Source organism: Nomascus leucogenys, chromosome 7b (genome assembly GCF_006542625.1).
Source record: "Nomascus leucogenys isolate Asia chromosome 7b, Asia_NLE_v1, whole genome shotgun sequence".
Classification (NCBI taxonomy): domain Eukaryota; kingdom Metazoa; phylum Chordata; class Mammalia; order Primates; family Hylobatidae; genus Nomascus; species Nomascus leucogenys.
The window spans coordinates 50,105,155-50,118,709 of NC_044387.1; the positions used below are offsets into that span (position 1 = coordinate 50,105,155).

At 40.8% G+C, this 13,555-nt stretch overlaps 1 pseudogene and 1 gene segment (V, D, J or C); both read right to left on the reverse strand.

Moving 5' to 3' along the window:
• Positions 1–1,361: 1,361 nt before the first annotated feature.
• LOC115835994 lies at positions 1,362–1,804 on the reverse strand. The segment is given in 2 exon segments: positions 1,362–1,659; positions 1,747–1,804. Coding segments are annotated over 2 exon segments (324 nt in total).
• Positions 1,805–3,660: 1,856 nt separating this feature from the next.
• Positions 3,661–9,500, reverse strand: LOC100583591 (annotated as a pseudogene).
• Positions 9,501–13,555: the final 4,055 nt, after the last annotated feature.

Here is a 13,555-nt window from a genome sequence, read left to right on the forward strand (position 1 = left end):
GAAGCTCTCCTCCTGCCTCGGCCTCCTTAGTATTTAGGGCTACAAGCATACAGCACTATGCCTGGCTAATTCATTTTTTATTATTTAAAAAAAAACTATAGAGAAAATATCTTGCTGTGTTGCTCTTGGCTGGTTTCAAACTCCTGGCTTCGAGTAATCTTTTTGCCTCGGCTTCCCAAAGTGCTAGGATTACACACATGAGCCTCCACTCCTGGCTGGACTTGTTATTATTCAAACATACATGTGGATTTTGTGTGGCAGGCACATGTGAGAAATGCAGAGATTGTGTCCTCACTCCAGACCCACTGAATCAGAATCTGCATTTTATAAAATCCCCAGATAATTTGTATGCACAATAGAGTTTGGGAAGTACTGTTCTAACACATGCATGAAGACATTGATGTAGTTTTCAATATAAGTTGTTCCTCGTACCTGAATCTATTATGCTCCAGCAAACATGAGTGGGAAATTCTTGTTTCTCTATTTTCTGCATTGTGAAGTCAGGCATAATGTACTCAAGGCTTTCCATACAAAATTGCAGGCATTTTGTTTGACTTCACTAAATCCCCAGAGATGACCAGAAGCATTTTAATAATAGCCCAATATCACATCTTTGTCTGACAAGCAAACAATTTGAATTACCCCAAATTATAATTTTTCATTGGTATTCAAATAAAAATAAAATTAGCAACTACTCAAATATTTTACCCTTTCAAATAAATGGAAAACAACTTACATTAACATTAAATGACAGAGCAAAAAGATGTATAAAACCAGAGGAATGAGCACAAAGTTTGATAACCATTGTGAAAATATTGACAACAAAAATGAGAGAATGCATCCAAATGAAGAAATGTACTTCTATTGATTATCTGGGATAAGGTAGCTTTGTAGAGAACTTGGTGATTTTTAATACTTTCTGATTTCACATAATAGGCATGTATTGCTTTGAAAGTAACTCAATAAAACAAACTTTAGAAATATACAAAAGTAGAGTTTCTTCTCTTTACTCTTAGCTCAGAAAGCCCATACTTTGAAGATGCTTCTTTCTGGAGGAAATGCATTTAGCCTCAGCCTTTAGATCTGATCCAGCTGTTAGTGCTCCCTTTAGAATACAAAGCAATAAACTTCTGATTTTTTTTTGATCCAGTTCTTCCCAGATCATTCTCACATTTCCTCCACTTCAGGGCTTAGGCAGGGACAGGAATCAATTCAGACCCTTTCCTTCCCCTTTCTGTGGCTGGTCCACATGTAGGCTGCCTTGAGAGCTGGTGTGCGTGATCATATGATCTTCCTATCACAAGGGCCTAGGGAGGTTTATGTCTTGGTTCCTCTTCTGAGTGTGTCACTGTGCCAAGCACCACTATGGTGCAGTAAGCAGTAGTACTCAGCTTCACCCCTCGGGCTGCACACCCGAGAGTGTCTGAGGAGCTTTGCTCCCAAGGAATGAGCCTGAGAACCGGGCAGGGGTCCAGGAGTGTTTGCTGCTTGCATGATAAATCAGTGTCCTGGGGGCTTGGCCAGGCTTCTGCTGGAACCAGTAGGGATAATGACCCCCAGTGACTGCTCCAGTGCTGGAGCCACAGGTGAGAGTGACTGTCCCTCCTGGGGACACAGTCAGTGAGCGTTCCTGAGTCACCACAGCCTGAGAATTCGACCCTGAAACAAAAAACAGACACATGTTAGGAATTAGCAAGGGAGACACAGGAATCCCTCCAAAGGCTGGTATTTGAAATCTCTATTAACCTGGGCAGCAAGTGAGGAGGTCCAGGGGGAGAAGGAGAAGGAGAGGAGTCCAGGCCATGGTGCTGATATTTGAAGGGACTCCTGGCTCCAGAGCTGGGGCTGGATTCTGATGGCTCTTTATATCCTACTGAGCTTCCTATGTGGAGAGGGTGTGTTGTGTGATAACTTTATGCAAATCTTTACTACTTTTAGAACCACTCAGGTTCTTAGCCCTGAGGGCATCTACACTGTGAAGGGCCAGACCAAGGTGACTGTGTGCTGTGGATTTGCCGAGTGGGAGGAAGCAACTGCTCTAGCATTTTACATGAGCCAGTGAGCAACTGTGCAGGGTTTATTAAGTTTGAACCTCTTGAGCTTCTTAAGATGCAGAAGACTCAGACTGCCCTGCGATGGCTTTCCTGGACTGAGAATGCCTGGTCTTTCACTTATTTAACAAATAACAACTGATTTATCTTTTTGACATTACCACGGTATTTCCCAGGCCAGTTCACACCCATTACTTGTCTATTCTTTGCTCCTTCCTATTTGCACTACTTTTTCTTGCCATTGCTGAAATCCTGTCCCTGTGACTGTAATTCAATTTTTGTATTACGTGGTGTTAATTTTTATCTGAATGGTTTGAATGACTAAAGAAATTGTTTTAATGACCTATTGACTTTTTGAAACTGTTTATGTTGAGCCTCATATTGGATAACAGCTGGCTTTTTAATAAATTGAGAATTTTAATAATAATTTACTTCAGAGTAAGAAAATAACCAAAGATTGAAGGTTTAAGTTTTATTGTTAATTCAATGGAAACTCAAGTGAGCCTGGAGGATGATCAACAAGGTCTACATAACAACCCCAGTCTCACCCAGACCACCCCTTAAAAGCCCTCTGGGCACCAAGCTTGGGTGAGATTTCCTGGTTGGCTCACCCAGGAAATGGGTGTTTCATACATAGAATCACACATTGCTGTGAGCAGAATGAAGCATTGTCTATTTCTCCACTGGGAGAGGACAACTGCGTGCTTGTGCTTGGAATTCTCCTGAACTCTGCCCGTTTGCCTCTTCCCTTGAATTATCTTAATCTGTATTCTTTTCTGTAAAAATTTGTATTAACAAATGTCACAGGTTTCAGGGAGTTATGTGAGTTTTTCTAGGGAATCATAAAAAATGAAGGTCTGTTGGGGAGCCCTTAGCTTATAATTAGCGTCAGAATTGAGAGTGCTCTTGGGAATCCTGACCTCACAGGTTCCAATCTCACGTTATTCTTTTTTTTTTTTAACTTAAAAGAAAGCTTTAATTTGGGAAGAGTTTCTCATTTTGTTAAAGCTGCAAACAGACTTCTTATACAATTACACTTCTAGAAGTCTAGTAGTTTCAGAGATCTCAGTGTTCAAAGGTATATTTCCAAATCAATAATAGAACCAAACCCACAGCAAAAGGAAATCACTTTTAGATTGGTTTGGAATGTACAACCATTGATTTTAGGTGTTCTCAGAAACAGCTTCACCACTTCTTTGGAAAACAGCTGACATGGAGTCAGTGCCCACAGAAGAAAATGTCTTTAAGTATGTTAGTTACTTGGACGAGATTATTCACTCCTTAGAAAATACAGTAAGATTACAAGTCCCAGCTGGCAAGGTATGCAGTACAGCATCAGTTTTACAGAGGGATTACGAGATCTTGGGATGAGCAGTTGTTGGCTTATGGCACAGAATATAAGAGCAGTCACTGGAAGTGGAAGAAGAATGATGATGAGCAGGGCATCTCTCACAGTCCTACTCAGCCTTTTAACTTGGTAAATGGATAGGCTATGTTCTGTAGCATCACTGGGAGAACATTTAAGACAGTTCAAAAACAATAACAACAACAAAAGCCACCCAATATTATTCCCCAGAAAGTCCATATCTGAAAAGAAAGAAGGACCTGCTCAGGGTTCCCATGGATGACTGTGCCCCCCATCCTCTTTTGTCTCCAGAAAATACAAGACATCAGCCAGAGTGTGCTCTACCACAGCATCCCAGCCCATGTCACTCGCAGGGCAGTAAGTGAGATTCTTTGGAGGATACTTGGAGCACAGTCCAAAGTTAATGGAAACTATGAAGCTCTTGTCCAGTGAGATGGCTGAAAGTAACCCCCTAAAAATATCTTTTTAAGCCACATCTTGATTGACACCATTTTTATAAAATATTATTTTACTATGTGGAGTCTGTTTTAGACTCTTCCCTGCTTTAGCCACAAAGTCTTTTTCCACAAAATAAAAAAATAATTGTTGAACTTTATCAAAGCCTTGTCTTGGTAAGTGTCAGGTAATAACTTGGCTGTCTCTTGGGTTTTCAGGAAGATTAATATAAAATCCTAGGATGTCTCCCTGTCCATAGCTAAAACAGTAGTGTTCGCCAGTGGACTGGTGGAATTTGATTCCCTTTTGCTCTGCCAAGAGTAACTAAATTTATCATAACCTAAGGGAGCTTCATAGTTACCTTAGGGCTGAGATCAACCCAGTCTGGCAGTGGTGTCTGGTGGCATCTCATTCATGGTGATTTCAAAGTACCAGGACCCTTTCCGTATCCCATGAGAGATAAAGTAGACCTTCTTTCCAGCCACAGTCAGCCAGCCAGTCACTGGAGATCTCTAACTGGGGAGCTTAATCGTGTTGGCCTAACAAAACCTGTTCATAGAAGCAGGCTCTGTAGAGGTCTCCAGGAATAAATTTTCCTGCCCAGCAGTTAATTTCAAGCTTCTGAGGACCAACTGTGTGAGGATCAGGTTAAGTCAGAATATACCAGTAGCCATCTTCATTAAATGTGTGATCCAAGCGTTGTGAGGAGGACAGCACTGAGCGGAAAACAAAAAGTCACTCTGGGCCTTCTTGGTGGTCCCTGTGGTCTCCCCATCCTGCTGTCTGCACTGAGCTCCTCTTCCTTTTTTCTGCTGCTTCCTGCTCCAGTTTCCTGACTCCGATTCCCACTGTAGACACAGCACTGCTTTGTTTTTGGTTGTCATAAGCAGGGTCAATGTTACCAAGTCCTGATCCAAAAGTCCAAATCTGGGGTAGTGTTCTTTCCGGTCTTTACACCCTGGATCCAGGTGTTCCTTTACCAAGAGCACATCTCTTTTTTTACTCATTGTTTTAACAATGTTATTCAGCCAAGTCATTTTCCCAGGTGTCTGAATGGTCATCATGCACTCCCAGTATTTATCAATAAATAGTATAATATCTTTATCTTTGGAGAACCTTGTCTTTGGATATTCATTCAGTGTTCAGGACTGCCATGCCAGGTTGACCGAAGCACTAAGGGAAATTTCCTTCATGTTTGCTTGCTGCTGGATAAAATATACCACTCTGATGGCATACTTTGCAATAAAAATTGTAGTTGATCACGACAGGTAGACAGGATGAGATTCTGTGCTAAGTGTATCAACTGTGAACCATTTTGTACAAGAGCAGATGCCCCAGTCCAGCTGGAGGGTCTGTTACTGCTGCCATCAGTTTCATCTCCCCCTTTTTGGCAGCTGCTGCATTTGCGGCTGCTCCTGGTCTGGGTCAGACACCCGCCACTTACATCATGGTCACTCCCAGACTTTCTCACATTATTCCGAGTCACCTGTAATGAGGTGCTTCCAACTCTATTGGTCTCTTAGGATGCTGCAGGCTGGCATAAAAGGAAGGGTGTCCTAAATACTCAGGCACACTCTCCCAATCCTGTATGTTTTGATTGTTCTTAGAAGAGAAACTACACTGAATATAAATCTTCCTCTTTTTGACAGTGGTAAATTATTCAAACACAAAATTCATTGTTTTAAACATTTTCAAGTGTATACTTCAGTGTCATTAAGTAAATTAACACTGTTGTACAACTACAGCACCAACATTCATCTCCAGAAATTTTCCATCTTCCCAAACCAAAACTTAATACCTGGAAAACATCATTCTACTTTTTGTCTCTATGGATTTGACTACACTAGATACCTCATATAAGGGCAAGCTAACAACTTTTGTCCTTTTGAAGCCAGCTTATTTCTGCTGGCATGATGTCTTTAAGGTTCATCAATGCCATCACATGAGTTAGAACTTTTTTTTAAGGCTGAATAATATTCCCTTGTTTGTGTATACTATATCCCGTTTGTCCATTAGATGACATTTGGGCTGCCTCCACCTTTTAGCTATTGTGGATGATGCTGCTATGAACAAGGGTGTACAATTTTCTCTTTGAGATCCTGCTTTCGATTATTTGAGGCACACACCCAGAACTGAAAATTCCGATAAAATGGCAATTTTATGTTTAATTTTTTGGGGGAAATGCCTTTAGACCTCCACAATGAGTGCATCATTTTATAGTCCCTCCAGCAATGCATAACAGTTATAATTTCTATACGTCTTTGCTAGATCTTGTTATTTTCTATTATTTTGGTAATGCCATCCTAATGGGTGTGGAGTTGTATATTATTGTGGTTTTATTTTCACTGGCCTAATGATTAGTGATACTGAACATCTTTCCATGTGCTTATTGCCCATTTGTAGATCTTCTTTGGAGTCTACTCAATACGAACTCAAGTTTTTTGCCCATATAATTCGGATTGTTTTCATTTTTGTAGTTACTCTCAAGTCGTAGGAGTTCTTTCTACAGTCTGCATCACTTATCAGATGCAAAATTTGTGACAATCTTTCCTATTCTGTGATTCAAATGTTTGCTCGGTTGATAGTGTCCTTTGATGCCCATAAGTTTTACAATTCGATAAAATCCAATTTATCTACATTCTCCTTTTTCTATTTTTTTTCTGTGCTTTTGGTGTCATATTTAAGAAGTCATTTCCAAACCCTATATTGTGAACCTTCTCCCTAATGTTTTCTTTTAAGATTTTGACAGTTTTGGCTCTTCCATTTGGGTCTTTCATCCATTTCCAGATTGCTAGTGAATATCCAGTTTTCTCAACAGTATTTGTGAAAAAGACTGTCCTTTTCCACTAAATGGTCTTGACAACTTTGTTTAAAATTATTTGACTGTATAACTAAGAGTTTTTTTCTAGGCACTCAGTTCTGTTTTATTTGACAGTATGTCTGTCTATATGTACCAGTCTGCTTTGATTAGTGTAGCTTTGTAGTATGTTTTGAAATTGGTAAGTGTGAGACCTCCAACACTGTTCTTCTTTTACAAGATGATTTTGACTATTTAGATTCTCTCGATATTATATATAAATTTTAGGATTAATTTTTTTTCTATTCTTTTTGTTTGTTTGACTTGCACTTTTAAAAATATATATACTTTAAGTTCTGGGATATATGTGCAGACCGTGCAGGTTTGTTACATAGGTATACACGTGCCATGGTTGTTTGCTGTACCCATCAACCCATCATCTACATTAGGTATTTCTCCTAATGCTATCCCTCCCCTAGCTCCCATCCCCACTGTATATGGCCCCGGTGTGTGATGTTCCCCTCCCTGTGTCCTTGTGTTCTCGTTGTTCAACTCCCACTTATAAGTGAGAACATGCAGTGTTTGGTTTTCTGTTCGTGTGTTAGTTTGCTGAGAATGATGGTTTCCAGCTTCATCCATGTCCCTGCAAAGGACATGAACTCGTCCCTTTTTATGGCTGCATAGTATTCCATGGTGTACATGTGCCCCATTTTCTTTATCCAGTCTATCATTGATGGGCATTTGAGTTGGTTCCAAGTCTTTTCTACTGTAACTAGTGCTGCAACAAACATACGTGTGCATGTGTCTTTATAGTAGAATGATTTATAATCCTTTGGGTATATACCCAGTAATGGGATTGCTGGGTCAAATGGTATATCTGGTTCTAGATCCTTGAGGAATCATCACACCATCTTCCACAATGGTTGAACTAATTTACACTCCCACCAACAGTGTAAAAGTGTTCATATTTCTCCACATCTTCTCCAGCATCTTTTGTTTCCTGACTTTTTAATGATCTCCATACTAACTTGGAATTTTGATAGAGAATGCAATGAGTCTGTAGATTTGTTTTGGTTTGTATAGCTAGCTTAACAATATTGAGTTTTCCAATAAATGAACAAAGGATTTCTTTCCATTTATTTGTGTATTAATTTCTTTTTGCAATGTTTTATAGTTTTCAATGTACAAGTCTCTCACCATTTTGATTAATATTATTCTTAAGTATTTTACTCTTTTATCTTTATTTATTTGTTTACTTGAGACATTGTCTCACTCTGTTACCCAGGCTGGAGTACAGTGGCAGGATCTTGGCTCGTTGCAACCTCTGCCTACCATACTCGAGTGATTCTTGTGCCTCACCCCCCAGCAGGTGGGATTACAGACATGTGCCACCACACCTAGCTAATTTTAAATTTTATTTATTTATTTATTTTAGAAGAGACAGAGTTTCACCGTATTGGCCAGGCTACTCTTGAACTTCTAATCTCAGGTGATACCCCCAAATCAACCTCCCAAAATGCTGGGATTACAGGCATGAGCCACCATGCCCAACCGTATTTTACTCTTTTGAATGATGTTGTAATTTGATTTGTTTTCTTAATTTCATTTTGAGTTGTTTCCTGTTTGCTTGTTTAAGTATAGAAATACAAGAGATTTTCTTTCTTTCTTTCTTTCTTTCTTTCTTTCTTTCTTTCTTTCTTTCTTTCTTTCTTTCTTTCTTCTCTCTCTTTTCTCTTTCTTTCTTCTCTCTCTCTCTCTGTCTCTGTCTCCCCGCCACCCTGCGCCGCTTTCTTAGAGACAGGGTCTTGCTTTCTTTCCCAGGCTGTTTTTGAACTCTTGAACCCAAGAAATCCTCCCATCTCAACCTCTCAAAATGCTGGGATTACAGGCGTGAGTCACCATGCCTAGCCATGAGATGTTTTTACAAGGTGATTATGTATTATAAAGCATTACTGAATACGTTTAATCATTCTAATAATTTTTTGTGGGACTTTTAAGGGCATTTTACATATGACATTATGTCGTCTGAAAACAGAGATTATATTTTTTATTTCTAATTTTTATTCTGTTTATTTCTTTTTCTTGCCTAATTACTCTTGCTAGGTCTTCCAATATTGTTTTTAATAGAAGTGGTGAAAGTGTGCATTATTGCTTTGTTCCTGATATTACAAAAACCTCTGGTCTTTTGGATTGCATATGATGTTAGCTGTGGGATTTTCATAGATGGTCCTTACTATGTTGAGGCAGTTTCATTCTATTCATAGTTCATTAGGCGATTTTACCATGAAAGGGCGTGGAGTTTTGTGAAATGATTTTCTGTAGCCAGGGTCTTACTGCATTACACCTGGAAGAGCCACTCTGCTCTATACCCATCCATACCTGCTCCACTATATACCTGGTGTTCGAGAGGAATAATTACCTGTGTTTGCCAGGGTCCAGGGGCCACTCAACTAGACCCACAGTAGAGGTCACCTGTGTGAAGGGGAGGGGGAGCTGAAGAGGCCCTCATGGGTACAACTGTGGACTCTGCTTCAAGTCATAGTAGCTGTAGATGTAGACTTCTTCGTAGATGTTGACTGGAATGGAGCTATCCCTGCCATCCTGGACTCAGACATGGGCAAGGGATCCAGGGAAAACAGAGGCATGGACCAGAATCAGAAGCAATAAGGTAAGGGGACTAGGCTCAGGTTCCTGTGAGTAGTTTGGGGTGACTGTTATAGCAAGTCACCCCATTTGCCCCAGAGTTGGTGGTTGTGTTGAAGAGTCTCTCAAGGAAGCCAGTTTCTCCCTCACTCTGACCACCTCCTGCTGATGGCCCTTCCTGTAGATTGATCAGGAATGAATCCTTCATAACTCCCAAATTTAGGAGACCAGCTAGACTTCTATAGATGGCCCCGGAGTTTCCATTAATGAGTTTTAGATGAAAGGGAAGGGTGTGCAATGGTTTCTTTATGCAAACCAGCATGTCTCCCGCTTCTTGTCTCCTAGCCCCTTCATAGAACCTCAGTCCAGACAATCACCAGAATACATTTCCCAGGTGGGGTGGAGAAGGCCAGATTGGCTGAATCTGGTTCCCTGTGAGGACACAGCTGCTGAGCCCAGTGAGCAGTGAGCAGATGATGGCTTCCCAGCTGTCATTATCTGCAGCCCCTCAAGGACAAGCCTATAGCACCCAGTGCTGCCCCAGTCTCAGACCTACTGAGCCCTTCAGTTTCTCCCTGCCTTTGTCTATTTTCTTCTTCACCAAAGTTATGACTATGAGGGCCCCTCCTAAGCTGCAGTTGTATTTATTGCTCTGCACAGAATTCCTGTACCATGACATACCTGTCTGGTCCATGCTGCTATTTTTAGCAAAGTCCTGGGATCTTGGTCTCACTGAGGGAGATTCTCTGATAGACATCAGAGTAGGGAGTCCAGTTTGGTGAAGGGGAAGCCACCAGAAATGCACGCCTGTGAGCAGAGTTGCCTCCTTCTTCCACACTCGAGTGTGGTCCCCTTTCAGGCTGCCAAGTCTTGTCCTGGAATCTCTGAGCTGTCAGGGTGGGTCTCCTCCTACTCTCAGCCCACTCACCTTCAGCATCAAAAGGACCCTGGAGTTTTCTCACTGGACAGAAGGAGACCCATAAGAGCCATACTGAGCTCTTCTGTCTCTTACATGTTGCTTATGTACCCCTGGCTTAAACCTCACTGTGTGGGGACCGAGGAGCATCCTTGCATCTGGTTTTGAAAGACATATGAGGGCCTTCATCCAGAGCTCTGGCTGCAGCAACCCCTGGGGAGGTCCTGAGTCTGCAGACTTGAAGAATAATAGAAAGAAGAATTAGGGAAGTGAGTAGGCATTATTGATTGGAAATCGTATATGGTGTATTTAGTGCTAACTAACATGTTCACTTGAGGGTAGCTGTGTTAGAGAGACTCTGTCTTTGAGGTTCAGCTCATAGACCTGGCATCAGTAAGAGGAGACCAGCCCCAACACTGCCTCTTCCAAGCCTCGAATCCTGTGAGGAGTTGGCAGATAAACTACAGGGCACCCAGGTAAGTTTGTATTTCAATTTAACAATATCATGTGGGAGATACACATACTAATTCTTTGTCATTGTTTTACTGAATTCAAATTTAACTTAACTCCAATGTTTTTATTTGATAAATTGCAGAATCCTACCTCCAGGCCACAAGCACTCCCTCTCTAATCATGGCCTACTGCATGAAAAGCAATCATAAAGTTGTTGTCGGGCATAAATGAGGTCACACTCTCAGGAATTAAAAAGCTATTGGTCAATAGTAAGGTTGCAGTTGTAGTAAATCTTAATACAACATATCAAAACCTCTGGGATATAGCAAAAGCAGTGCTATGAGGAATGTTTAGCATTAAATACGTACATCACAAAGTCTGAAAGAGCACAAATAGACAGTCTAAGGTTACACCTCATGGAAATGGAGACTCAAGAACAATGCAAACCCAAACCCAGCAGAAGAAAAGAAATAACGAAGATTAGACCAGAACTAAATAAAATTGAAACAAAAAGCAATGCAAAAAATAAATGAAACAAAAAACCGGTTCTTTGAAAAGATAAATAAAATTAATAGACCATTAGCAAGATTAACCAAGAAAAGAGAGAAGATCCACATAAGTTCAAATAGAAATGAAATGGGAGATATTAATACTGATACCACAGAAATACAAAAGATTATTCAAGGCTACTCTGATTACCTCTATGCACATAAACTAGAAAACCCAGAGGAGATGGATCAATTTCTGAATGTATACAACCCTCCTAGATTAAACGAGGAAGATATAGAAACTCTGAACAGGCCAATGACAAGCAGCAAGATTGAAATGATAATTTAAAAAATATCAACAAAGTAAAGCCAGGACCAGACAGATTCACAGTTGAATTCTATCAGACATTCAAAGAAGAATTAGTACTAATCCTATGACACTAATTGTGATGGTTAATACGGAGTGTCAACTTGATTGGATGAAAAGATACAAAGTATTGATCCTGGGTGTGTCTTTCAGGGTGTTGCTGAAAGAGATTAACATTTGAGTAAGTGGGCTGAGAAAGGCAGACCCACCCTTAATCTTCATGGGCACAATCGAATCAGCTGCCAGCATGGCTAGAGTATAAGCAGACAGAAAAATGTGAAAAGAGAGACTGGCCTACCCTCCCAACCTGTATCTTTACCCTGTGCTGGATGCTTCCTGCCCCTGAACATCATACTCCAAGTTCTTCAGTTTTGGAACTGGAACTGGGTCTCCACTCACCAAGCGTGACCTAGCTATGGCCAATGCTGAGTGCCCAATTTGCCAGCAGCAGAGACCAGCACTGAGCCCTTGATATGGCACCATTCCTTGGGGTGATCAGCCAGCTATCTGGTAGAAGGTTGATTATATTGGAAATATTCCATTATGAGAAGGGCATAGGTTTGTCCTCACTGATATAGACACTTATTCCAGATATGGGTTTGCCTGTAAGACTACCATCTGTGGACTCATGGAATGCCTTATTCACCGTCATGGTATACCACACAGCATTGTTCTCACCAGGGCACTCACTTTATTACTAAAGAAGTGCAGCAGTGGGCTCATGCTCATAAAATTCACTGGTCTTACCATGTTTCCCATCATCCTGAAGCAGCTGGATTGATTTGGAATGGCCTTTTGAAGTCACAATTACAATGTCAACTAGGTGACAATACTTTGCAGTATTGTCAGTGCTGGGGCTAAGTTCCCCAGAAGGCATGTATGCTCTGAGTCAGCATCCAATATATGGTACTGTTTCTCCCATAGCCAGGATTCATGAATCTAGGAATCAAGGGGTGTAAGTGGAAGTGGCAGCACTCACCATCACCCCTAGTGATCCACTAGCAAAATTTTTGCTTCCTGTTCCCGTGACATTACGTTCTGCTGGCTTAGAGGATTTAGTTCCAGAGGAAGGAACACTGCCACTTGGAGACACATCAATGATTCCATTAAACTGGGGAAGTTAAGATTGCCACCTGGACACTTTGGGTTCCTCCTACCTTTAAGTCAACAGGCTAAGAAGGGAGTTACAGTGTGGGCTGGGGTGTTTGGGACAGACTATCAAGGTGCAATCAGTTTACTGCTCCACAACGGAGGTAAGGAAGAGTATACATGGAATACAGGAGATCCATTAGGGCATTTCTTAGTATCATCATGCCCTGTGATTAAGGTCCATGGAAAACTACAACAGCCCAATCCAGGCAGGACTACAAATGAACCAGATGCTTCAGGAATGAAGATTTGGATCACTTCACCTGGAAAAATATCCACGACCTGCTGAGGTGCTTGCTGAAGTCAAAGGGAATACAGAATACAGAATGGGTAGTAGAAGAAAGTAATCATCAATATGGCCAGCTGCAGAAATGAGGAGTGTAATTGTCATGAGTATTTCCTCCTTCTTTTGTTAAAAACATGTTTGTGCATGTATACCCTTGTCCTAAGAAAATATCTTCATTTTATTTCCTTTCTCCTTTATCATGTGACATAAGATTTATTGACTTCACATCAGCGTTTAAGTATTGTTAACTTTATGTAACAGTATTTGCGTTGGGGATTGATGTGTTTCTGTTTATATGAACGATAGTTGTATTATGTTAGGTGTAATTATGACCTTATTATTGTCTTTATTTGAAGATTATGTATGATCTCAGAAGATATATATGGGTTGAAGTTGACAAAGAGTGGACTTGTGATGAGTAATACTGAGTGTCAACTTGATCAGATTGAAGGATAAAAAGGATTGATCCTGGGTGTGTCTGTGAGGGTGTTGCCAAAGGAGATTAACATTTGAGTCAGTGGGTGGGAAAGCCACGCCTACCCTTAATCTGGGTGGGAAGAATCTAATCAGCTGACAGCATGGCTAGAAAAGAAGCAGGCAGAAA